Below are 27,949 nucleotides of genomic sequence, written 5' to 3' on the forward strand. Positions count from 1 at the left end.
AGGCTACAATGACAAGTACTTGGAAGAAGAGGTCAAAAGGTGAAACTGCAACGGAAATTTGGCCTCAACCTGTTCACCACAGTAGTTGCGCTTTTGAAAGGTTTACCTTATGTATGTTAGGGGGATATCTAGCACTTGTAAATTCCCCTCCCTCCGCCTCCTGATGCCCCACTCTATTTATCCTTCTTTCCTAACATAGTGCCTCTGCTCTTTAACACTCTTGTCCTTCACCCAAGTGTATGTGTGTGACTGTCAGTTCACTGTTTTACCAGAGGTCGGAGCACCTGCCTGGTCCTGGCCTAACTTGATGATGTGGATGTGCTAATAATCATTTTAATAGTAAAAACCTTGGCCCCAAGATAGTTGATTATTAAAAGAGGAGCAGGAGAGAGAGAGAGAGAGAGAGAGACAAGCATACACAGTAAACTCCAAGTGAAAGGAGTCAGGCTGCTGATGGCCATGTGAAAGAAGGAGAGATGTTGAGGTTGCAGTCAGAGGACTGGTGTGTTTTGAGTGTGCAGGGGATATGGAACTAAAGCATGTTGTGGAGTTAGGGTAAGGCAACACCAAAGAGGAAGGAATTATGGAAGTTACTTTTGGATATTAATATACCCGCAACCTTGGCTTTTTCAGATTTAGTTCCATACATAACATTTATTTTATAAACTAAACTGCCATTATATTGCAATAGCTGTTTAGTCCTTTGTATTCTTATAACAGTGATAAATTATTGAGTGGCTCCTTAAATCAAAACAAAAATTTAATTAACAACTCTAGCATTCCAAATGCTTCCTTCGATCATTTGATGATTGTAAATTTCGATTTCAAACAATCAAAATCAAAATTACAAAGATCTTCTTAACACACACATTCTGTAACCAACACCATTGTGACACATGCTAACAATTCCTATAATTGAATAAAACCTATTGGTTTCCTTTGGAATTTCATCTTTGCTCGCAAAACTGCATTAAAACTGAATTCAAATGGATACCTTACTATTATTCTACTTGTATAATGTAGATAGATAGGGAGATTCAATGTGTGTTTATAGACTGGTGTGGAGAGCCAGTAGCACTGGGGCTAGTAGCACACATCAAAATCAACTGTTTCAAACTTCCTCCCCTTAAATGACTGTGTATGCTTGCCAGAATTAGTCATTCTTCTGGTAAACGATCACTAATATAATAACCTGTGTTGTTCCTCTTTTATTTGCATGTTTTTCTTTGCTTCTGATATTTGAAGAGAAATCCTAGGATTTACAAGTAGAGAGAGCTTAAGCCTCACATAACCATAGAATCACTACAGTGCAGAGAGAATTGGCCCATTGAGTCTGCAGTAACTCTCTGAAAGAGCATCCCACCCTGGTCCTCTCTTCAGTCCTATCCCAGTAATCCTGCACATTTACTGTGGATAATCCGACCTAACCTAGACATCTTTAGATATTAAGGTGCAATTTAACATGTCCACTTAATCCACTTAACCTGCACATCTTTGGACTGTGGGAGGAAATCGGAGCACCCAGAGGAAACCCTCACTCATGCAGGGAGAATGTGCAAACTCCACATATACAGTGACCCAAGATTGGAATTGAACCCAGATCCCTGACGCAGTGAGGCAGCAGTGCTAACCACTGTGCCACCCAAACCTAATATACAAAATGCTGGGCCTATCACTATCTGTGCTACTGTGCACTGTTTTGTCTGTTTATCATGTTACAGCTTGGTCATTTTGCAATCTATGCAGCAAAATTAATACTAAGCTATAAAAACTGAATGGGTTTACACTGGAGAAATTAAGACTCAGAACAAATACTATTGAAGATTTCTAGATTTGGTTCCCACCCATCAGTTTAAAGGTCTCCAAAGTTGACCCAACACCATGATGATGGCCTTGTGGTATCATCACTAAACTATTAATCCAGAAACTCAGCAAATGTTCTGGGGACCGGGTTTGAATTTCACCATGAAATTTGAATTCAATGAAAAAAAATTAGAATTAAGAATCTACTGATGGCCACGAAACCATTGTCGATTGTCGGAAAAACCCATCGGGTTTGCTAATGTCCTTTAGGGAAGGAAATCTGCCAGCCTTACCTCATCTGGCCTACATGTGACCCCATATCCACAGAAATGTGGTTGACTCTCAACTGCCCTCTGAAATGGCCTAGCAAGCTATTCCTTCTCAAGGGCAACTAGAGATGGGCAATAAATGCTGGCCAGCTAGTGACACCCATGTCCCATGAATGAATAAAAAAAACTCTTTTGGTTGAGTATGTTTTTAAGATCTGATACACAATTATACAGGGCCTAAATTTTTAGGAACACATCACTGCAGACTCAGTCGGATCCACTGCCATTTTACACTCAAATGAGCATTGATTTACAATAGGTGGGACCTATACCTTTCACTCTGGAAAACGTTCCGCCTTGAAGAGCTGCCGGCCGGTCAGATTTGCCAGGAGCTCTCTTGTCCCTGAGCAACAGTGCTGAACCGGCCGGATGAAGAACTGCACCAGGAGGCCTGGGACCAACCCTGGAATCTGAGGAAAAAGTAACTGTCAGGGATCCTAGGGCAGGGAGGGCAAAGAAGGGCTGGAGATTTGTGAGCGGGGACAATCTGGATTCCAGATAGGAGGTCAGGGGGAAGGAGGTTCAAAGCTCACCAGACCTTTGGGGAAGGCAACGCCCAGTTGATGGGGTATTCTGATGTGATGCACACCCACGTACCTCTGACCCTGCACACTCTTTAGAACTGTGCCGTTAGGTCTATACTGCACCTCCCATTCCTTTTCACAGCTTTGTTGGTTGTGGTATTATCTAAAGGCGTGCACATTTTCAGTGCTCCAATAGACTAGTGTCACCTTTATTTTCTTTTTTTGAGACTGGCTTATGGCTACATTGACAGTATCCCTGCCAGCTATGACCTGCTGACCAGGGAGGTGAGTCAGACAATGTTTATGGCACCCCTTCCTCTTATGAGGGAGGGTGAACTGTATGATCCTGAAAAGGGCTGCTCAGTCACTCAGGAGGCTGCCAACTTACTCTTCTGCTTCCTTCCAGTGATAACCAACCCCATTGTTTGAGCTGCAGGTTCATAGCTACAGCTCCCAGCACATCCACACTTGCAGCTGCATCACCTGCCCATCGCCACAGGAATTATGACAGTTCAATGATGGATGACAGATGTTAGAAAGATGATGAACAGGCCTTGAGTGTGAATTGGATTGAAGTGAGGGAAAATTGCACATCATCAGCCTCACTCTTATGTCCTGAACTATCTTGGTCCAGTGGCGAGATAAGTCTAGATGGCTGGAGGTAAATTCAGATGCAGTGGGTGTTGACATCTGTGCCTTCCACAGCATGGTGCTGAGTCACCTTCAAGTTCACAGAACCTATCTCATCTGCCCAGTGCGCGAGAAATGCAGAGTAGACAAATCCCTAAGTGACCTCCCTATTCTGTTTTGTTCACCAATTAACCAGTCTTTTTAGTGGTACTTTGTTGGATGCTTTCCATTTAGGCAACATCCACCGTGTTCCCTTCATCGACCTTCTCAGTTACTTCATCAAAAATTGTAGCATTTAACATTTTTACACCAGTGCCCTGACTTAGAGGCAGGCATTTTATTAACATAGTTAAATTAGGCTCCCACTCAGCAATTGTGAGCCCAATTTAGATTTAATTGCTGCCAGTTGGTTTTCCTCAAGCTTGAGGAACCTGGCAGCGAATTGGAGGCCAGAGCTACTGGCTGCATAGGTGTGAACCTGAAGGAGTAGGAGCACTCCCCTTGGCTCCTCACAGAAACTTTTGACCCCCCTCTCTAGCTACTGCCACACTTGGCAATCGCTGCAGTTTGATCTACTCCAATTGCCAGGACCATCCCTGACTGCAGCTTCCAGCTGCCAGCTTTACTGCACACCAGCCACCCCAACCTGTCACTTTGGCTGGCTGCAGGTTAGGGCGGCATGGTGGCACAGTGATTAGCACTGCTGGCTCACAGTGCCAGGGACCCAGGTTCAATTCCGGCCTCAGGTCACTGTCCGTGTGGAGTTTACACACTCTCCCATGTCTGCATGGGTTCCCTCCCACAGTCCAAAGATATGTGGGTTGGGTTGATTGGCCATGCCAAATTGCCCCCTAGTGTCGGGAGATTAGCAGGGTAAATGCATGGGATTGTGGGAATCCGGCCTGATTTGGATTGTGGTCGGTACAGACTTGATGGGCTGACTTCTGTACTGTAGGAATTCTATGTAATGAAAGTAAAAGATTATTATGAGCTGCTGATGTTAGTCAATTTAGCAAGATCTCTTGTCCTCAGCCTTGCTGACTTTCCCTACGCCTCCCTGCAGATATTGGGGTCAATATTTCAGTTGATTCAATCAACCTAACAGAGTTCTGATCAAGTGTTTCAGTGTTCGCTGTGTTTTAGTCAGTTTCATTGCTGAGAAAGTCTTTGGAAAGGAAAACATGCATCCCTGCGGCATATTGCCAGAATGTAGTGTACAACTCTGCAATGAAGGTTTCTCTCTTTCACACGGACATGAATGAAAAGGGGAAAAGATATTCCAAATTTCCATCATGGAAACTGCCCATGTAGACACAACCTTGTAATTATACAATCTGACCACTCGGTGGGACTCTGTTACATTCTCCCCCAGATGTTTTCTGAAAGATTTTTGCACAAATATTTTTGATCCAATGCATTTTATCAACACAAGTTTCTACTATCCAAAAAGAAGAGGTTAAAGAATTTTTTTTTAAATCACAAAATTATGTATTTCACAATACCATGATTGGACATATCCATTGGATTTACCTCTGTTAATGTTCAATTTGCAAAGACACTTGAATTGTGAAACTAGCTAATTGTCTTAAGTATATTGAAAAGATATATGTTCTAACTGTTGACAGTTGTGAAATGGATTACCTATGTCTGTGTGTGTGTGTGTATGTGTGTGTGTGTGTGTGTGAGAGAGAGAGAGCGAGAGAGAGAGGTGACAAAGGGTTGGAAACAACAATAATTGGAACGATTTTGGGAAGCAAGCTGTCAAACTCTACATTTTCCTCACAAATGCAGTTGAAAAACATTGGTGGCTGCTTTCACTGTCACACCAGACCATATCACCCCCGACCATTAGTAGGCTCCCACCAGGAGCAATTATATGACGGATCTGCTAGTGGAAGACCATTTGACATATTACTGATACGCGATTTAGAAGAAAATTCTTATTTACTATGGGCAGAAGTCTCCCATTTTGAGACCAAGTCCCGTGGCGGGTGCAGGAACATAGTGTGCTTTCGGCTGTGGTGGCTGGTGGGAAAATGCGTCAAATTGTCCAGCCCGAACCTCATTAGTTATACACCAGGGTGTTTCACACCCTAATCAGTGGCCTGGATGGTTTATATATATTTAAAAGGCATCCAACATCACCGACCCACCATTGAAGAAAGAAGGTGGACCATCTGAAAATGAAGTTGGATCTCTGGGAACATTCTGAGGCTGGAAGGTGGACCTCCTCCAGGACATTGAATGTGGAATGTTCGTCTACAGGTGTTCCCCCAATCCATTGTTGTGGTATTCCATGGGTTGCCGCCATCCTGAACTCTGGAGACAGGCCTAGGCATTGTTCAGGTGAATCCTGACATGTTGTACCAAACATGTTTTAAAGTTTTCTTCAAGTTTATTTATTAGTCACAAATAAGGCTTACATTGACACTGCAATGAAGTTACTGTGAAATTCCCCTAGTCAACACACTCCAGCGCCTGTTCAGGTCAATGCACGTCTTTCAAACTCTGGGAGGACTATGGAAGCACTCAGAAGAAACCCATGCAGGCACGGGGAGAACATGCAAACTCCATGCAGACAGTGACCCAAGCCAGGAATTGAACCCGGGTCCCTGGTGCTGTGGGGCAGTAGTGCTAACCACTGTGCCACCATGCTGCCCCGGTGTCTGTGTGTTTACCCATCAGCATCACAGAGAATCTAGTGTGACCAGGAGGTGATGATTACGATTAATTTACATTGTTCAAGACTGCAAAGAGTGCCTCTGAACTGTTACTGACAATGATGTCTGCCAAAACTGCCCTTTATTGCTCTATTTATATTTTCTTGGAGTGATAATCTATGTGTGGGATGTGCTTGGCAGAAGGAACATTGATTGATATGTTCTGAAGATTTAAAGGCAGACTTAGATGGCAGGCAAAGGGAGGTGGACTATTTTACAATAAGAGCATGCAAATGTTTGTTCACAAAAACTCAACATAATGACAATTGTTGCATGCAAAAATATTTTCCTATCACATTGAAAAATGCAACAAACACTTCGCTATCCCAAAAGGAAAATGAGAAATCACATTTGTGAAACGACTGCACAGTGCAAAACTCTATCCCTAGCTTAAACAAAATAGAATACAAAACTGGTCAGAAATAATTTTGAATCATTTGAAATTGTTAGTGGTTTTACTTTAATAACTTGTTATCTCCAGCGCAAGTATGCGAAGTGCAATTGACATGTTTTGGGCTTGAGCAGAATTGCATATCATATTGAAGTCTTTGGGACACTGTAACATTTCTAAGCATCTGAACTACGGTGGTCATGTTTCCAGTCTGTTAACTGGATACTGATAACCTTAACAGGACTGGTCAGTTTCTCCACCCATTTCATCTTGCATTTTCAGCAATCTAGAAAAAGAAGCATCTACATTTTTAAAACTACATTTGTTATTGTAACAATGCTGTTAGGTTAATTTTTCATGGTTGAATGCAAGTTCTTTTGTGTAACTGCTCACCTAATTGTTATAAACATAGTGTGTAGCACCATTTTACAGTACAATACTCTTGTGTGACAATGACGGTACATGGGAGATTTGGCCTAAAATTTTTTTTAAAATTCTTCTGTGGGACATGGGCGTCGCTGGCTGGCCAGCATTTATTGCCCATCCCTAATTGCCCTTGAGAAGGTGATGATGAGCTGCCTTCTTGAATTGCTGCAGTCCATGTCCTATGGGTTGACCCACAATGCCGTTAGGGAGGGAATTCCGGATTTTGATCCAGGGACCGCAAAGAAATAAAATATGGCCACTTCACTCTCACGACATGTTTTTTTACTCGGGTTTTTTATGGAAATGCATACTGACCATTGCAAGGAAATGGTCCTAGGGAATGGTACACATTTTAATTAGTTCATTCCTTTTCATCCACCCTTAGTGTGCGAAGAAAGATAAAGGCCGTTTTCATCATACTAGTGGGTTATCTGTGTGACCAGCCTTCCCCATAGCATGTACACAACTTGTTTGGACATAAAAGATAATCAAAGATGTAGGCCAAGCGATATGACGTTTCTACAAGATCTAGCAAAGTCATATTGGATGTTGCTTAAAATGCAATGGTATTACTCAGCTGATAATTTTTTTCCCTGCAAAGATGGATATAGTTGTTTTCAAAAAAAATATATATAAACAACTTGCAGAAATTACCTAGAATTAAATTTGCAGTGAACTTTATTATTTGCAATGTGTGTTGCCTTTGCTTGGGAATAATCACCTTGAAATATCATAAGTCCTTACTATACTTATGGTCAGTAACCACAACAACCGAATATGTTTCACATTTGTTTGGTTCCACTTCCTATCTGCTGATTAATACGGTTCATCAGCAATTTCTTTTGTACTGTGAATGATCAGAGAAAATAGGAAGCCTAAGATTTCTGTCATAATCACTGAAACCTTCAAAAAAAAATTAAGCTTAGATCAAATACTGAGCCTCCTATTTTAAAATGAATAGGAAAGGTGAATAAAGATCTTGGGCAAGATTTTCTGACTCTACCCGCCGGCGGGGCCAGAGGTCTCACTGAAGGTGACTCTCTGTGATGGGTCCCCAGTGGTGAGACACGTGAGCCACACAAAACGGTGTAGACATTGGTGGGATCGGAAAATCCCGCCAGCAGCCAATTGCAAGCTGCATCTGCTGCCAAAAAAACACGCCCTGGTGTGGGGGGCAAAAAATGCCACCCAATGAAATGGAGACATGAGGGTTGAGTTTTAGAAACATAAAACGGTAAAAGATGGAAGGGTAACGTTCTGCTCATTGAGCTTGGCCAGCTTTTTCGGAAAGCAATCCCATTCGCTCCATCCATTCAGCATATCCCTGCAATCTTGTTTCCTTCAAATAACTTATGTATCTTTTTGAGGGCCACTATTGAATATTCCTATCAGGAAGTACATTCCAAATCTTACCCACAGGTTGCTTTATAAAGAGTTTTCCTTATGCCACTATGGTCCTCTTGCCAGTCACCTTAAATCTGTCTCCTCTGGTCATCACCACTACAGCCATCAGAAACAGTTTTTACTCAGTTACTCGGTCTAAACCTTTCATGGTTTTAAACAATTCTGACAGATCTTCCTGGTTCTAAAGATAAGCCCACTTCCCTAGTCTAACCATGTAAATGTAATTTCTCATCCCTGAAACCATTCTAGTAAAGGTCTCCATAATCTTCCTTTCACCATTTCCCTGTAGAGTGGAATCATAATGAATTCTGAAAAAGACGTAGAATCTCCATGACTCAGCAAAAATCTAGGCCAGAGTGTCACCCCAAAGCTTAGCAGGCACATATCCTTTGATTTTCTCATCTCTCATTCCCTCTATTGCTTCACTCCCAAAACTTTACCCCACGGGAGCAATGTTGGTGCGAGGTGTGTTGACCCTACACCTGTTGCATATCCATCTCTTCTATTAGAGGTGGCGTTGTCTCTGGAAAATTTGTACAAAATGTAAGGATTACCTTTGGTTTCCACAGTGTGCAGTAAGACACAGGCATCAGCTTGTCATTCATAATGAGCCTGACAGCAGTTTGTGCACGCCATGCAATATTTTCTGTGCGCAACATTGATGATGATTGCATCAAAGGCTGTGAATAAGAAAGCACTTCCGAGTAAAGACTGGGTATTTAAGGACACCACTGTCTCATGGCTATTGAAGTATTTCAAATGCTTGAACACTGTGTAAGGGAAGTTAATCATAACCTATAGGCTGCATGTGCTGCAATCGAAGTTGCAACATTTGCCAGCAGACGTTGCAGCATAATGGGTTCACAAATGTGTGAATGGAGTTCACATCTATGCTGGAAAGGTTGGGCTGCCAGCTCTCTGCAAAGCTTTGTTCCCAATTGATGCTGGGCTCATGCTCCCTGACATTAATCATAGGTTTTAAGGCAGGCATTTCATTGTGCATACACATCAGCCACCTTCTGTAACTTGGCTCAGTGATGTCCTCATTTCAGTTTTCTGTAGTAGATCTTTTGTGTGATCTCACCTTTTGCTGAGCTGTTAAGTGTACTATAGGACATTCATGCTTGGGTCCTTACCATGCCCAGATTCCAGATAAGCTTCTAACAGTTTAACATAGCTCTCATTACATACTTGATGGTGAAAAGACCTCACATTCATAAAACGTATTCAAAGTTTTTACATCTTCTCAAATGGTTAATCTGTTATATAAAAAAAATCTATTCAGTAGTCACATCAAAGAAAACTAACCCTTTAATAGCCTATTTAAGCTGTCAATCAAACTGTGAACTCAGAAAATCTGCCCAGATAATTATAGTCTTTGAAATTTATTCACACATTCATAATGATATAATGATACCCTGCGGAAAGAACGTCATCAAAGCGTGCCATTGAAACTGCATGATCAGATGCTACTTTTTCTAACCTGCACCTGTCAATCAATGCTGTCAAGGAAAGGTTTTTGTTTAACTCTCATTGACAGTTAAAGCTTGTTTTGCTTAAAGTTTAAAAAGTGGGGAATTTTTTAAAAAAAATCAGGTTATGGCAGTTATACCAGTCTTACTAACCCTTCAAGAGTATTTACAACTATTTCATCAATTCATGACTCCAACATTGTGGGCCTTTGGGACCAGCTAAACTGGAGTCTTTTTGTGTCATAATGGTCCTGCTGAATTCAGATTTCTCTCTTGTGTGAACCATACCCTGTCCCATTTTTTCCTATCAACAAAAATTGCATCTGTCAGAAATGGGGATAAAGTTTCCACGTTCGGGCCCCACCTGCCGTCCTGAGAATTACTTGTTTATTCTTATTCTCTACTTTCTGTCTGTTAATCGATTCATAATCCATACTGGTATATTTCCCCCAGTCCTATGCATTCTAATTGTATTGACTCATCTCCTGTGTGGGTCCCTATTAAAATATCAAATTCACTTAATTAGTATTTTCAGACTGTGTAAATCTTGCCAGGTCTTGAGAGCTGTTGACTACATTTTTTCATTTTAAGTTAAATGTTTTTGACGTGATAACAACTGAAATGAAATAATAATTCTGCCAAAAAATTAATTCCTAAGAATCAATTGCAAATCAGCCTTTTCTTCATAGATGTTGAGAAAGGAAATAGGTTTCTTAAATGTCCATGCCCAAGCCATATTTGACCTAATTGACAGGAAGGTATTGGGTGATCCATGGTTCTCATGACATTGAACAGAAATCATTGGCTTTTCTTTTCGAGTCTGGATTAGTATTGCCTATTCTGTTTTTGAGTGGGTTGTCAGGAAAGGTGAGCTCTTCCTTTTTCTGATAAAATTTTTTTTTTCTCTCCAATTATTTGTATCTGATTACATGTTGACACCAGGGAAAGGCAATCAGTTTTATTTGAAATCATCAACAAAGCCACAATTCTGCCCCTCCTTCCCCCCTTTCTAATCTTGGACTCTGTTAAAAGTGGCATCTTAACCAGTGACTTTATTTTCCGAATGTGCCTTATTATCTGTATCACTGTAAATCTAGTCCCCCAGATCTAGAAGGGATTGAAAACTCAACAGTTTATCAGCTGTACTTGGTTAGCTGCATACATTTTGTTTCATTCTTCTGCACTGCAGCTGCATGCCCAACATTCACGGATTAATCATTTGAAATGATGGAAAATTACGGAATCATAACAAAACTTGTTTAAGATGAATCTGGCTGAAGATTGGCTGGCTGAGTATATACGTATGGGCTTGGGAGAGCAGAGATCTGACAGCTTCACTTTATATTAAGGAACGTGCTGTTGACTAGAATGTAAATGTCAGTGTAGTTTTGTGAAAAGTAGAGGGTATCGAAGTAAACTAATGGACTTCTTTTGACATAGTTATGGAGCTGGTATAGATAAGGAGGAGCAAGGTATTTATTATCAGTAATTAATTGATACTTAAGATAGTGCAAAGAGATTGCCAACTGTTATTGAGGTACATGAAAATGTTGGCAATCTCATGGTATGGACAAGAAATTGTTGAGAGATTCGAAGCGGACCAATGGAGTGCAAGAGGCAGTCTTTAATTGGCAAGGATTGATAGTTGGTTGCACAATGGATTGATCGGTGTCTCAGCGTTGTTTGCAGACACAGGCCTCATTTGCACAAAGCTAAGTCTCTACCTTACAATCCCTGTAGCGGTTGATGACTTGGAAAATATATTTGAATTTCCATGTGACTGACTGAAAGGGACATATGTCAAGACTTCAAATTTGAAGACTTTTACTCGAACAAACCAAAAACAACAATGGAAGCTGTGACATTGGCCAACTCATCAGTGCTGGATATTCAAGTACTGCCTTGGCATTTACCACCACTTTGACACTAGAAAGGAAGGGCTTCAAACATTGTACGAAGATCTGTGTCACGTTGCATCTGGACACTCCCATGTCCATTGATTAAGACAAGAGGCTGTGTGGAAAACCTGCAATGCACTAAGCATCTCAATGTGCAAGCCCTTGGGGATTGTTCTGTAAGCCACCCCATCAAAGCAAGAGGTGCCTAACCATAGCACCATTTGCATGTCATGCCATTTGGCATGATGAGGTTGTGGTGAGGTTTGGGATCGGGCATAAGATAGGAACAGACTGCCTTTCTGAATGATCTGAGTGATGCCAGATTCAATGATATCAGTCACAGGTGGCTCCATGATGTGGAGCACCCTCAACTCCAGTACAGTCAGGAGATTCAGGTGTACCTGTCTCCTGCTGGTTCTCCACTGCTCCCTATGGTAATATAACACCTTGTCTTCTAAGAGTGAGGAAGAATGTCATCCAATGAGATGTGATGTGTTTGGTTCATGTTCTTGCCACAACTGAACTGCTGGAGGCATGTGGATGCAGTGGGAGATTAGGGACTTAGAATTTTTTTGACAGAATCCCAGTCTGTGTGTGAAAATACAAAACAAACAAAATCTAACCAGCCAATTTGAACCTGCAAGGTTAAGTTGGCATATCTTGGTGCCATCTGAAGGCTGGCAGGATTGGTTAGTGTGTGAGGGTGAGGTGGAATCTCTGAATCTTGGGCTTGGGTGCTAGTTGTTAATGGCTCAGTGATGAGCCTGTGGTGCATTGAGCAGTCTGAGATGACGGTGGCCGTCACTGACCTTGACCACCCATGAGAAGTCATTGAACTTGACCCAACACTGCAGCCAATTCTTCAGGGTCAGACTCTGGCCATCTCCAGATGCTGTGGACAGTACATTCCATTTGTCTTTAGTTCCCTTAGGACAGTATAATGGTATTGATAAAATCGTAAAGACACGTGTAATCAGCTGCTTAGGAAATGCTGCACATATTCATCTTAGAGTCATGCATATTGTAAAATGGTCAGCTACACTTGGCATGTCCATTTGTTTAATGTGTTGACAAATTAATGTAATTTAACTGAAGGCTACTTGGAACTGCTGCAGGAAGTACAAAAATAATATAGTCTTGCAGTGATTTCCCAAGAGTTGACTTATTAGATCTTTACTTCCGTCCTCAAAAATAGATAAATCAACAACAAAGAAAACTCTACCAAGTGATTTTGGCAAAGACTAATTTTTCATGTGCATGACTGCATTCCTAATTCTGGCAGCAACATTCCTTTCCATTACTTTTTCCTTTTAACTTCTAACGTGTTCTTTTCCTCTGACTTTAAATATTTACATTTATTCTTTTGAATGCTTTTTTTCCTTCCTTCCGCTTTAAGAAGATGGAACTCCAGATTTCCCCACCTCCTCCCCACCACACATCCAGGAAGCAGACAGATAATCAAACCCCAGGTTTCTACCCCATTGTTTATCCTGGCACCCATGTAAGAGCGACTCGACTTCACATTCACACTCATACCTCAATTTCACCAACATACGGTTAGTACTGATTCACCAGAAATGGGAATTACGAGTAGCAGTCACATTCAGAGAAGACTTTAAAAATAGCTGACTGGGGAATGCCATAGTGGTGAAGCAGAGAGTGCTCTTGTGTTGTTGATTTGAATGTGTAATAAGCTTTCTTCAATATCATGCAGCACTTTCAGCGGCCTATAATGCAAGTTTGTCTGTGTATCAAAGAATGATTACAGTTCAGAAACAAGCCATTCAGACCATTGAGTCTGCACTGACTTTCCCAACAGAGTATCCCACCCAGACCCTATCCTTGTAACCCCATGCATTTGCCCTGCTAATCCCCCTAATCTACACTACAAGGGACAATTTGACAATACCAATCCACCTAATCTGCACATCTTTGGGCTGCAGTGTTAGCTGCAGTATCATTTTCTGTTTTGTTATAGGTTTTATCCCTATTTTAACCTCCTGCATATTGCTGAGAATATTTACAGGCACCAGTACTTGTGAAGTGGGCTTGTGCAGTCTAAGATTCATGCTTGAAGTTCCCAAGTTTCACCTTCCCAAATATTTGCAACATCTCCAAACCCTTCAGCTCTTCAGGCTCTGAATTTTCCAGTGGGTACAATGCCAAAGCAGACACTTGAGATGCTGTGGGGTGTTGTTGGTACTGACCACCTGATTGTAGATTGCCAATTTCAGGTAAGCTGAGCACATACATTGGCCAACAATGTACCCCTAAAAATTACAATGCTTGGCACAATATGAATCATATTTATTTTGGTACATCTAACATCAAAATTTGTTTTGAAGGTAATGTATGTGGGGAGAACAGCTTTGTTTGGCTGGTCCTATTCTTTAGATGATGATTGTATATAGCATTAGTTTGTGTTCTTCAGACTAAAGATGAGAAAGATCTTCAAGAGGTCAACAGCCGACAGGCTTTTCAAGCAAAAGGCTGGAAGTCAGATGGCACCAATATATGCCAACCTAACCTTGCAGGTTCAAAATGACTGGTTAGATTTTGTTTGTTTTGTATTTTCACACACAGACTGGGATTCTGTCAAAAAAATTCTAAGTCCCTAATTCGCGTGAAAATGGGAGTAACTCTGGCTGTTTTCTCAGTGTGATTTTCAGATTGAATCTCCGACATTGAGCACAGCAGAGTGACCTAGCCGAGTTCCCTCCGAAAATCCAGTGGTGGGACCTATTCCCACCTGAGAGGCTGGCAGCATGGCACTGAGTGAGCCACTGCGCATGTGCTGATCTGTCAGAGCGGAGATTGCTGCAAGCGTAGTGGTCCTGCATTGTGGATTTCACTATTGCAGGCCAGCCTGATCACTAGGCAGCCCCACAAAACCCCTGGATCATTGGCTCCCAAATCTCTGCGATCAAACCCCAATTTCTCCCCTCCCCCCACCACACCCCTGGCCAATCCCAATATCCCATTCCCTGTTGCCTCCCCCTCTCCCCCCCACCAGCAGCCCTGACCCTCACAGGTTCAGCAGCGAACCCTCTGTGCTTACACCTCCAACGGGCCGACTAGCCTCAATCACCGTTGTCCCTCCCTCTGCCACTGATCCCGAATGCAGAGTGACAATGGACCTCCCCACCCCCAGCGATCATCCTACATAGGCCCTGCCCCCAACAGGCCCCACTAGTGGGTCCAAAGGCTACAGTTTCGGGACCTTTAATCAGATGGAAATTGCAATTTAAATATTGAAATCAGCTCCACGCCAATTTCCAGCACGGAGCTGACGACACTCAAAATCTTGGGCTTGGAGACTCGCTGAGGCCCAGGCACCCAGCAGGAAGCCTGCAAAATGGCCTGCGGATGTTTCCCGGCCCGTTGGAGATGTAAGCACAGAGGGTTTGCTGCTGAACCTGTGGAAACCAGGCAGTCTGGTGGAGCTGCCATACAGCAACAATGTAAAACAAGCTTGCAATTCAAGATGTTGAATGGAGATGTATATAGCACTCTGTGAAATGCATGTTTTGATCTTTAAATAACCAGCACTTTCTTCTCCACATAATGAAAGCTGCTATGCTGAAAGCTGGAGGGCAAACATATTTTATTTATGTTCATGCTTATGTTATGTGTGTTTCGTATCTAGCACTATGAGCTCCTGCTTGTTGATTTTTATACTCCTCTGATGGAAGTACTACCGCTGGATAGCAGCATAGTCAACCAGACAGCTGCAAGGAGTACAGGTAGCCAAATCTGTGACTGATTCTGATGACCTGCCTCATTGCCAAAGACTGTCATAGAATGTTACAGCACAGAAATAGACCAGTCAGCCAAAGCACCCACACATTCTCCTGTTCAATCCCAAAACTGGGATTCAAAGCTGAAAGGGGGTCAGGCCACACTGCAAACCCAGGACAATAGTTTCCAGCAAGGTAAGTATGGACTGGAGGCGGGGGTGGCCCAGCAATCAGCACCCAATACAGGTTGGATCTAAATGGTTAGCCAAAGGAACACTCCAGATGGAGCCTTTTGAATCACTTGCTTACATCTAGAATTTTTCTGCTGTCAGTTTCTGCTGATGAACTATAGTCAAGTTTAAATATGGTCTTGTGGTGTAGCTGTGACATCCTGACCTCTGAGCCAGAAGCTATGGGTTCTAGTCCCACTCTAGGATTTGATGACCACAGAAGGTGTGTTCATAATGTAGCCAAACCAGTTAATTGTCAATCTGTAAATCCTTCCAATATGCTTATGGCAGACGGTAAGAGTGAGAGTCCTGGTCGGCCAGAATCATGCATCACAGCAGCCTCGCCACATTAAAACATCCTATGCAGAGGTCACACAAGGTATTCTATGGCAAGGATTCTCCTCGCTTTGAGGGACCACCTGAGAGGGTGACAGTGTTTAAAATGGTTTGAAATTTCCTGTGCATAATTGAGGCATTACACTGCCATTTAAATTAGGTCCCTGCAAATCCCTTGAGAAGGGAAATCTTCCTGTGCGTGAATTCATAATGTGTTTGAGGCAGGAATGTGACTCAAGTGTTTCCCTGATTTCCAATTGCCTTTGGGACCAATTTTAAACATGCAGTATAGATGCAAGTTCTTGTTATTGTGTTACTTCCGGGGGGAGTGAACAGAAAGCTAATTCTTTGAGGAATTTCAATAACTTGCCAAAATTTCATTGAGAAAGAGTAGACCTTGAGAGAATTGAAAACAAAAAGGTGTAACTTGACGTTTAGCATGTTATATGCACTCATGCTTATACACACACTGCTTCCTGGCTTAAACTCTTGGCTGTATCAGATGAAAGCTATCTTCAGCAGCTGTACACTTTGCAAAGGCTGAACTGCTTCTTATTTAAGTTGCAGATCCCAATTGTTGCCTTCAGTCTTGACTTTTTGCCTGGCACTACCTCTTTCCCAATCACCCAACTTCACAAAGGCTATTATTAGGCTTTGATTACAAAAAAATCTCATTGAAAATTGAAAAATATTTGCAGCCACTTACCTTAAAGGGTGCACATCTTTTCAGGCATGAACTGCTCACTATATTTTACACATTTTCCATTAAACCAACTTTGGCCAAAGGGAAATGCTATGCTGGGAACTGATGCCTATATTTCCAAGTAAGTTGACATTAGAATGTTGCCATAGTCAGCTTTGTGTTTTTGATGCGCTTTGCAAGGATTACAAAACTGGTACTTATGCCACATTCCCTTTCATTCCCATCATGTATTATATAGTAGCTTTGCTTTTATAGCCACAAAATGAATGACAAAAGACACAATAAAAGCACACGTAAATTTGTGACTTGAAAGTTTTTATGCTTTAATAAGCTAATGGTGTCAAAAATACATTACCTCATTAGATTAAATTTTCCCGTACAGAATAAGGTATTAAGAGCCAAGCCATACAGATATTAAATACTTGTAATAAAACCTATGGTTGTTAATATTAGAACTGAAACACTGGCGTAATATTTTTAGCAAGATGCTTGCATTGTCTGTTTAATGTTGAGACTGCACCAAACCTATAAAAACCCCAAAGGTTTGCCTGTGACCCTAAATCTTCAAATGCATTGACATTTTTGAGCCAAAATATCAAATGATTCCTCCACTTCAAATTCATTGTATCCTGACCCCCTTCCTTTGATTTTAAGAAACTAGTCCACTTCCTTTAAGTATTTCCTTCGGGAAAAAAAAACAGTGCTCAAAACTAGTGACACTTGAAGGGTTCCCAGCAATGTAAAAACAACTTTATCACTGAAGAATATACGTACTGAGGTCAAACCTTCACGGTCTGTCGTAATTGTGGCCTTGTTGAATATACAGTGGGGATGAAGTATCAGGATATAATGTTTCTCATCTGTAGAATGCCCTTATAAAGGGAAATTTGAGCTCAGTGAATAAATCCGAAAAATCAAAGTATGAGACTCCATTGTTTTACGATGATGGTGAGAATTGACCCTTTTAACCTCCAATTTGCAGTCTTTTGGGAATATTTTGCACCTTTCTTTGTGAAGTTAAATGTAAAATATTTCTTGCAACAGCTAGCCTCATTTATCATATGTAGAGCATAAAGGTTTGACCTTAATTCAGCAGGGTCCTGCAAACATCCTCGACAAGTCAACAGAATAAAAGAGCTGCGTTATACCTGACCAAAGAAAAATACAACTAAATATATTTTAAATCTTTTACTTTTTGTGTTTTGATGTATTCTCTTACTGTGCATTGGATATGTAAAATATTCCAGCTTTTTAATAAAACGTTAATACTAATTTGTTGGCAACTTGCCATTCTCAGGATGCCCCCCCCTCCCACCCCCCAAGTTACCACCAACCAGAATACCAACTGAATGCAAAACCAGTGCTGAATAATAAAATGACGCTTTAACTTGATTATGTGAATACAATAGAAATCCATTCTGTTTCTGCTACTTGAAGTACCAGTACAAGATTAACATCAGAAATCTATAAATCTTTCAAAACTTAATATTTAGTAAATGAACCATCAAAAGGACAAAAAAGCTTATTGAAGCTACAGTGTGCAACTGAACAAAATGTCCACCTACAAATATATCTGCTTTCTAATATAAATTTTTAGCCGTTAGTATTTTAATTCACTGATCATCTGTAGGAAAAATAGTGGAACATTTTAATTGTCTCATTTAAAAAATTAAGTGCATTTCTTATGAAACACATGAAAATAGCTGCTTTTTAATTGAAAGTAGAATAAGTTGAGAATTAAGAAAGAATGTCATAATGCTACAGGAAAAGAATAACTGAGAACCTTTTCTCAAAATGAAGGATGTTTTAGTTGAAAATCGAGAAAGATTAGATTTAGCAGGTGTGATGTTATAATGGCATGAATAATAGAACACACAGGTTAATCTGAGAAAGGTCATTATGTAAAGATGTGGACAAGTTGAACATTAAGCGATTCTTTAAACTACATGTCAATAATAGACTACTCACAAAATATATCTTTAGAAACTGAAGTAGTTATCACAGTTCAGGCTAGTGGTTTATTGCAGAACCATTTTAAGTTGCTTGGTCGAGCGCTCTAAGCAATTCACGTCCATGCAGAAGTGTTGAGCTCCCCATTACAGGTGCATTTACTTCACAGTCATATCTTGTCAGCTCCGGCAAGGAATAAGCCAGAAATGATGAACCCAAAAGTCGGCTTGCCATTCCTGCAATTATAAAAATAGACAAAGAAATGCTTATACTGGAATTATGATTACCTTAAAATTGATCTCTACTACACATCATAGTCGAAAATATCAACGTTATTATTCAGGATACCATGCACATTATTGTTTGTACAGTTCCTAAAAATTAAAGAGGGACTTGCTGAAGATCAATGTTTTAACAGGTGGAGACAAAATAAACACCATGGCCAGAATCCTCTAGTCTCGTACGTCCCACCACCGCTGCCAGCAAGATCGAAAAATTTGGTTTTCAACCAAATCTCCATTCACAGAAGCGGGACTGGAGAATCCCAGCTGCAGGCGAGATCGGAGAATCCCAACTGTTGGTGAAGAAATTGGAGACAATTGCTGTATCTGAGAGGTGAGGACCCAAAATTGAGCCGTGGATCTCATTTCAATGGAGCCAGTGAATGCCAGCAAATAATAAATGACGGAAAGATGGCAGCAGCTCCTAGATATGTAAGAAAGAGTAGGCAATTGGGCATCAGATTTTTGGAGTTGACCAAAGTGGGTAGGGAGGCAACTGGGACTCGGGTCAGAAGAATCAGTGACTGGGTCAGGGTGGATTGGTGACTAGGTTGGCAATGGGGAAGGAGGAAGGGAAGGATTTGGTGGTCAGGAGAAGGGGGAGTGGCCTATCTTTTTTCAATGTGGTTAGAGGGGGGCACATTCAGGCAAGTGGGGGGTTTGGGGGGAGGCCTTCCTGCAGCCTATCATCATGTTATAGCATCCAAGATCAGCTGTGAAATCTACAATGATTCCTTCAAGAAGCAAAGGAGCTTAATTGACCCAGATCATGCTTCACTTTTACTGTTGTTGACGAGCGTTCCTGCTGCTAGCTCAACTTTTGTTCCCAATATGGCAGGAAAATACATTTCCACTGGAAATGAGCATACAATCTTGGTCATTATTTTTGGAATTTAGCAGGTCAGTTAACACCCAAACAAACCCGCTGCGCAGTCAGATTCATAATATGAATATGCACATTTTCTCAGATTCTACGATGGCAGGTGAAATCTTTAAACCTTTCAGCTTAGAAAATAGAGCAAGAAACACTGTTCACTTGAATAAATCTGTACAAGATGGTGAACGAATGTTGTGGACTGCTCAGAAACCTAGATCAAATTTGCAAATTCGAACGAAGAGCTAGTTAATTTAAGTACCTGCTGAAAATTGTAACTTAGCAGTGTTAAAATTCCGAATCACAGGGAAAAAATGGGCGCAATTCTCAAGGCCCCCCCCACAAGGGGTTTTCTATCTACCATCTTCGGCCACCTGGATTTTCTGGTCCTGAAGATCCCACCAAAGTCAATGGCAATTGACATTCCTCACTCATGCTGCCATTGGGAAACCCGTAGCAAAGGTCAGCTTCAGTGAGGCAGGAAGATCTCACCAGCGGGGAGGGCTGGAGAATTTTGTCCAAGATTATTTTCCACTCCTGTATTTTTATGTTCCTATTTAATTATTTTTAACACTCAATAATGTACAGGAGAATGTAAATATTGGACCCATATTAATGACATCTGCAACAATACCAGTCACATTGATGCACACTTAAAGAGGTCATTCTGCTGTTCGTTGTGCCATGGTTAGTTTGAAATTTTGCCAACTATTTCAAAAAGCTTGACCTTTGAACTTTCTGACTGTGGCCAAGATGTGAGTTGACAGCTGCTGAACCAGCCTCTGACAATAAACATAACAAGCCTTTAAACAGGTTTAGCTGGCTTTACCCATGGCTTGTGGCTGGGTAGACTTGCTACACTCCATCCTGATTAGAAGGCAGGATGGTGTCAGGGGCTGGGTAAACTGGCTGCTGGCACAAGTTTCTGTACCCATCCCCAGCTGTCCACCCCCCACCCACAACCTCTTGAGACCTAAAGCCTCCATGCTCCATTGGGTCTAAAACCTCCATCCTCTACAGTATTAAGGCCTAACAGTTCAGCCCCTAGACCTTGTGTCTTCGTGTAAAATGGGTGAAAATGTAATCAATGGACTCAGTGTCACCTCTTTAATGTGATTATACAAGCCCAAAATATATTCAGCCTTTTAATATTGATCTCATTCTTATTGTTGGGGTTTGCATAAATAAATTTAACCTGAGTAATTGCAAACAAAATCAATAATAATCTGAAAATTTGTATTGTGTATTGAATTCCTGCTTAATAAATGAAAATGTGTGGTTGAATTTCACTTAATAAGCCTAGTGATGAAATAAATCACTCAAGGAGATACAGACAAAAAGGAATTGAGTAGAGAAAAGGACCCAGGCAAGAACAATATATATTCTTACCTGTAAGTGAACCTGAACGCCAGGATTTCTTCTGTAATAATGGGGAATCATTCTCAGATTTAATGCTTTTCATTCGTTTCCACAGCATCTGTGAAGAAGCATTACTCCTTGGTAAGTCTTCAAATAGAGATTCCTTAAACAGAAATAGGAAGTCAGTCCAGGCATATCCATTTGACTGCGTAGTACAAACAAGGCTATACAAGCTCTGACAAAGGTCATCCTGACTTGAAACGTTAGCTCTATTCTCTCTCCACAAGATGCTGTCAGACCAGCATTTTCTGTTTTTGTATATAAAAGGGCGGCACAGTGGTTAGCACTGCTGTCTCACAGCGCCAGAGTCCCGGGTTCAATTCCAGCCTCGCGTGACTATCTTCGTGGAGTTTGCACATTCTCCCCGTAATTGTATTGGTTTCCTCCAGGTGCTCCGGTTTCCTCCCCCAGTCCAAAAATGTGCGGATTAGGTTGATTGGCCATGGTAAATTGCCCCTCAGTATCGGGGGATTGGGAGGGTAAATATGTGGGGCTGCGGGGATGGGATCTGAGTGGGATTGTTGTCGGTGCAGGCTCAATGGGCCAAATGGCCTCCTTCTGCATGGTTGATTTTATGATTCTAAGCTACAGATAGTTTAAATGCTATCTTCAATTTGACAGCACTTCACTATCTTTAGTTGAAGCTGAGTTCAGTTAGAATCCTGACTTGCTGGCAGCAGGTAGTATCACTGGAATTGGTCCTCTGTGTTTGGTAACTGTAAATAAGAGGCATTGCCATTGTCATCCCCATCTAATAACACCGAACAGGCCCTCCAGCCCACAAGTTGTGCCGATCATATCCATACCTACCAGGCCTATCTATAACTCTCAATCCCATTAAATCCCATGAACCTCCTTAGGTTCTTTTCCAAGAGTAATTAGCTTCACTAAACAATTGTGTCCTTATTAGGAGATAAGAGCCTTAAGTGTCCACACTTAACATTCTGAATGATGGCACGAATTGAAACTAGCATGTACTTCATAACATTATTCTGCAGTCAATCTACCTTCACATGGGCAGTAAGGGAGAATGAACAAATGCCAGCCTAGCCAGGGACCATCCGTACACCATGAAAGAGTTTTTAAAATGATACACTGGATGGTTTTTAATGGGGGTGGTTGACATTTCACACTTCAGCTGGAAGGTTGGCAATAATCTCACGTCATCTCTCTCAGGAACAGCCTAACTGAATTAAATGCCACTCAGGTACTTAACTGGAAAGCAGTGAGCCTTCCCCAGGATTAAAGATCCTGGGACCAGCAGCACTATTGAATGGCAGTGCCACCACCAACCTCCCCCCACCAAGGCCTAACATCATTGCCGGATGCCAGACCATAGGCAGTTGATGACGGAAGGGGCATTGTTGATGGGTGGGGATAGAGGAGGGGGGATCATAGTTATGGAGAATCAGCAGCAAGATGGGGAGATAGCTCTCAGTGGGCCACTCCCTTCTCAATAGTGAGTTTCTCAATCAGGCACTGAGTGCCAATGCACCAGGAATAACCCTCTCATTACTAACCCCTCCCACCCGCTCCCCCCCACCACCACTCGCCACCTCTTGACTCACACCTAGGAGTCCGCAAGCAGTGCCAACAGGGTTTGCTTGTCATTCTCCCTCAGTGATGATCCTACTATCCACCACTGATTGAATAGCAGGGAGATGAGGCCTTTAAGTGGATGGAGCAGAGTAGTGGCCAACTGTAGGGGCAGTGGTGGAGAAAAGGGGCTTTTAAAACAGGGAGCAGAAAGGAAGGAGGAAGGGGGTTTCATTCTATTGGGGGCTGTCTCACAAGCTCACGAGCAGCTCTCGAAGAGCGACCCTCTCCCCGCTCCACTTTCTTGCACCCCCATTAATCATTTGAGGTCCTGCCTCGCCAACCATGCCAAACATAGTAGACTTGGGCTGTGTATTATTATGTCAATGGGCTTGATAACCAAGCTAATTGGCCTTTAAATTGTCAGTTGGCAGCCTGCCAAGACCTCCTCCCCCCCCCCCAGTAATATAGAGATGAACTCAGGGTGGGGTTGAAAGGGATGGGATGGATGCCCACTCCACTGGAGGGTTCCCTCTAGGGGACCCTATTGAGAGGGTTTTCATTAGGGGGGGTGGAGAGGGGTGGGGAGTGTGATGGTGGAGAGTGTGTTCTGCCTGCATGACAGAAGGGATGGATACTGAATTTTGGGGAGGGAGTTGGGTCACCCTCTTGCCTGCATGGTGTCAGGCTGAGAGGTTAACCTGAACATTGAATGGAAGGGGAGGAGGTTGGCCCTCTCTGTTCAAGAGTTGGTGGTGTTCTCCTTGTCTGCCAGGGAGTCCCAATGTCCTTGAGGGGGGCAAGGGGGGTGGGGGTGGTGTGGGGGGGCTTCATTTTGATCTTGCCATCTGGACGCCATTTGAAAACGCTATCCTGATATCTGTGAGGCTGACCTTGCTGGCTCTATCAGGCCCTGCTCCGCAAGAGTGAAGGCTCAAAATATTCCCCCACTATTTTATTTTTGACAAAATATTAGAAGACCTGGAGTGAAAACCTGGTCGTGTTTCTGGGGAGGAACACATTGGGATCCAGTCACAACCTGACACTTAGAAAAATTCTGCCCATCATCTTCAACTAATTTAAATAAGGAAAAAAATAAGCTGTTTGAAAAGTGCCATTACTGTCAGTCCTTAACTTTACAACATTCCAGTTACAATGATGAGCACTTACGACTTTAATGAAGTGACACCCTGTTTCAACTTCACAACACTGGTTTTGGCTTTTCTATGCCTCACCAGTGAACAGTTGGCCTTTGCCAGCTGTTTCTTTATGTTCCACCTTTCACAACCTCAGGGAGGCGTAGAGACTATAGAAATATCTTTGAAAGTACAGGTACTATTGTATCATGGTAAACCCACTACTGTCAGGCAATTCTACAGAAGCAAAATCTCACAAACGTTTCACTATACAGTAAAAATAGACGATCGTGACTTGGTTCAGGAACCAATCCCCCATTTGGAACATTGTCCCAATGAGAAAACCAGTTCCGACTGAAGACGTTTTGACTTGCAACGCTGTTTTTGGGAACCATTTGTGTTATTAAGACCAAGGATTGTCTGTACTGATTACTTGAAAGTAGACTTACTGCTGAGAGTTGGAATATCTGCTCTCCAAAGTCCCGCTGCAGTTTGCGTTTTAAGTTGTTTCTGAAAGTCGTTTCGGTGTTGATGTCCTTCCCATGTTGTCCAAAGTTGTCTAGAGATCTAATGCAAAGCAGTAAGATGGTGTGAAACTCTTTCCTTCTTCACTCCCCCCTCTGTCTCTCTTCTGACGACATTGGGGCTGAAATTAATTTTTACCATAATGCAAAATGGCCTCATAGCAAACTAAAGCAGCCCATTTTCCAGTGTGTCCAATTTTCATTTCTGCTGACGCTTGGTAAAGGTTAATTTCACCACCACCAATTCCACAGTCGGATATGGTTCCAATGGTGCTGATCACCATGTGGTGTAATGCTAAATAGACCATTCCCTAAATGATACTCTACATAATGAGCACTGACAGAATATTCAATGGTGGGAGGTGCTGCATCCAATCTTGTCCTTACCTGAATTCCATCTGTGCACTTGGAGCAGGAAGCAAACTGGAAAAGGAATCTTGGCCAATTTCCCTCTCTAGTTTGGGGTGTTAAGTCTAATTTTACCCACGCCTATCACCAGTTCAGCTGGGACTTGTAAATCAGCACAGACTTGCAGCCTAATCTGGGAAAGTGCCACTCTATATGGTTTAGCTAGTCACTAGCTTAATGGGCTGAGGCTTCCCTATTCTTCTGGGATCCTTTGACCTCTTCTACAGCTTTCGCTACATTGATGGCCAAGCAAGCAACCCACTTCCACATCACCTCGCTCATCACCCACCAATGCTGCTGTACTGACCACAAGAAGGTGTGTGAAGTAGAACTAAGTGCTAAGGTTTTCTCTTCCTGTTATTTCTCCATCGCAGTAAGGAAGTACTCTCGCTCATCATGAGAGAGAAGCTGAGAATGGGAGTTCGGCCAAACCACACCTGCGTATGGGGTATCACTGTGTTTGATATTTATTTCTTCATGCTTTCATACATCTATGTTTGCAAACTACATTAAAGTTCAAATAACTTAAATTTCTTTCCATATTAATTTATAATACTTCTTTAATTATGGACATCGTTTAATGGGTGGCGGGGTTTCCTGCCCAGCTACTGACAAAGTTATTTTGGAACACGTCTCCCCTGCCCTCCTCCCCCACACCCTGTCAGACATTCCCTCAACCATTTAAGGCCCTGAGGAACATTAATTGGTATGAGATGGGCTTTCTCTCCCATCTGGGGAGGAAGCCCCATCTCCAAGAGTCACCGGCCATCTGATTTGCCAGCAGCTCTCTGGTTCCTGCAGTGCCACTGGGAGCAGTGGCCATTGCTGGGATTGCATTTATTCTCACAGAACAGGAGCCAGGTGCAAGGTGAATGTTGGAGGGTTATTTCTCGAACCAGACCAGGAAGCCCCTAAGATGGAGGGAGGGTGGAGGCAGAGGGTCAGGGTACATAGGCCTGGTGGGGAGGGGGCACTCAGGGGAGATGAAAGGGGCCCCACAATCAGTGCCTGTGAAAGGTCTCAATTCAGAACAGAATGGATAGGCTGCCCTAGGAATTGCCCACCACCAGTAAAATTCACAACAGTGTTCACCTGCAAAATTTTACATCTGCGGCAGACTGTAAAATTCCACCCTACATTTTACATATATTTACTATTGATCCACTATGAATTCATTCACCTCTTTCATTTCAGGATTAAATAGCATTTTGAAGTGAAAGATGACATTATTTTAAAAATGCAGTTCATGGTGAAGGGTCAGTTAGCCTAGTTGGTTGGAGTGGTGCTTTATAATGCCAATGGCGTGAGTCTGAATCCCTAATCAAGCTAAGGTAATTCTTGGGACCTGCCTCTTGGACCTGTCCCATTGTGATATCATAGCATCATAGAAAGACTGCTAAAGATAGCGATTCTCACTGAGGACACTACATGAAGAATCAGTTTATGATACCTTGTGTGGGATTTTCTGACCCTGACTGCCGTTGGGCATTCCAGTTCTGCCAAGAGTCAATGGACTTTTGGCGGGCTTCCAAATTTCCCATAGGAGAACATAAGAACATAAGAAATGGGAGCAGGAGTAGGCCATCTCACCCTTCAAGCCTGCCCCGCCATTCAACAAGATCATGGCTGATCTGAAGTGGATCAGTTCCACTTTCCCGTTTTCTCCCCATAACCCTTAATTCCCTTGTCTATCAGAAACCTATCTACCTGTGAATTAAATATATTCAGCAAGGTAGCTTCCACCACTTCAATGGGCAGAGAATTCCAGAGACTCACCACCCTTTGAAGTGAAGAATTTCCTCCTCAACTCCGATCTAAACTGCGCGTCCCCCCCTTCTCTTATTTTGAGGCTGTGCCCTCTCGTTCTGCTTCCTTTCTAAGCGGAAAGAGTCTCTCCACCTCTACCCTATCTATCCCCTTCATTATCTTATATGTCTCTATAAGATCCCCCCTCAGCCTTCTAAACTCCAACAAGTACAGACCAGTCTATTCAATCTCTCCTCATAGGCTAACCCCCTCATCTCCGGTATCAGCCTAGTGAACCTTCTCTGCACTCCCTCCAAGGCCAATTTTTCCTTCCGCAAATGCAGCAACCAAAACTGCACACAGTACTCCAGTTGTAGCTTCACCAGTACCCTGTACAGTTGCAGCAAGACCTCCCTGCTTTTATATTCTATCCCCCTCGCTATAAAGGCCAGCATTCCATTACCTTCTTGATCACCTGCTGCACCTGCAGACTGGGTTTTTGCAACTCATGCACAAGGACCCCCAGGTCCCTCTGTACCGAAGCATGCTGCAGCTTTTCACCTTTTAAATAATAATCCCTCCTACTATTATTTCTACCAAAGTGGATAACCTCACATTTGCTAACATTATACTCTATCTGCTAGGTCCTCGCCCACTCACTCAGCCTATCCAGATCTCTCTGCAGACTTTCCGCACCTTCCACGCAATTTGCTTTTCCACTCATCTTCGTGTCATCAGCAAATTTAGTTACCCTACACTCAGCCCCCTCCTCCAGATCATCTAAATGGTAAAATGGTAAATGGTAAACAGTTGAGGCCCCAGCACCGATCCCTGCGGCACTCCACTAGTCACCAACTGCCAGCCAGAATAGCACCGATTGATTCCAACTCTCTGCTTCCTATTAGACAGCCAATCCTCTATCCACGCTAAAACCTTACCCCCAACTCCATGCACCCTAACCTTTTGCAGCAACCTTTTGTGAGGCACCTTATCAAACGCCTTTTGGAAATCTAAAAACACCACATCCACCGGTTCCCTTCTGTCTACCGCACTAGTCACATCCTCTTAGAAATCCAATAAATTTGTTAAACACGACTTCCCCTTAACGAATCCGTGCTGCGTCTGCTTGATCAAACCGTTCTTTTCTAGGTGCCTCACTATTTCTTCTTTGATGACGGATTCTATCATGCTAGACCATAGGATTCTAGACCGTAGGAGGTCCCACCATGGTCTGAGTCTTAAATTTACACAACTTTTCTGTGGAGCTCTTTGCTGCAGAATGCTATGGAGGCCAGGTCATTGAGTGTCTTTAAGGCAGAGATAGATAGGTTATTGATTAATAATGGGATCAGGGATTATGGGGAAAAGGCAGGAGAATGGGAATGAGAAAAATATCAGCCATGATTGAATGACGGAGCAGACTCAGTGGGCTGAGTGGCCTAATTCTGCTCCTATGTCTTATAGTCTGTGGT

The 27,949-nt window shown here is 42.4% G+C and overlaps 1 protein-coding gene and 1 long non-coding RNA gene across 3 annotated transcripts in view; one reads left to right on the top strand and one right to left on the bottom strand.

Moving 5' to 3' along the window:
- The window catches only part of LOC145351034 (uncharacterized), a 137,672-nt gene that overhangs the window by 76,724 nt on the left and 32,999 nt on the right, over positions 1–27,949 (top strand). The window lies entirely within an intron of this gene.
- Positions 16,902–27,949, bottom strand: part of LOC145351033 (endothelial PAS domain-containing protein 1-like) — a 153,330-nt gene continuing 142,282 nt past the window's right edge. For both annotated transcript variants that reach the window (XM_080200632.1, XM_080200631.1), the window contains exons 13-15: positions 24,249–24,366; positions 21,098–21,230; positions 16,902–18,789 (exon numbers count right to left, since the gene is read on the bottom strand). In XM_080200632.1, coding sequence (XP_080056758.1) covers positions 18,638–18,789; positions 21,098–21,230; positions 24,249–24,366 — 403 coding nt within the window. In that variant the 3' untranslated portion in view covers positions 16,902–18,637. The remainder of the gene's footprint in view (positions 18,790–21,097; positions 21,231–24,248; positions 24,367–27,949) is intronic.

The sequence above is a fragment of the Carcharhinus amblyrhynchos genome, chromosome 12 (assembly GCF_965287045.1).
Source record: "Carcharhinus amblyrhynchos chromosome 12, sCarAmb.v2.hapA, whole genome shotgun sequence".
Taxonomy (NCBI): Eukaryota; Metazoa; Chordata; class Chondrichthyes; order Carcharhiniformes; family Carcharhinidae; genus Carcharhinus; species Carcharhinus amblyrhynchos.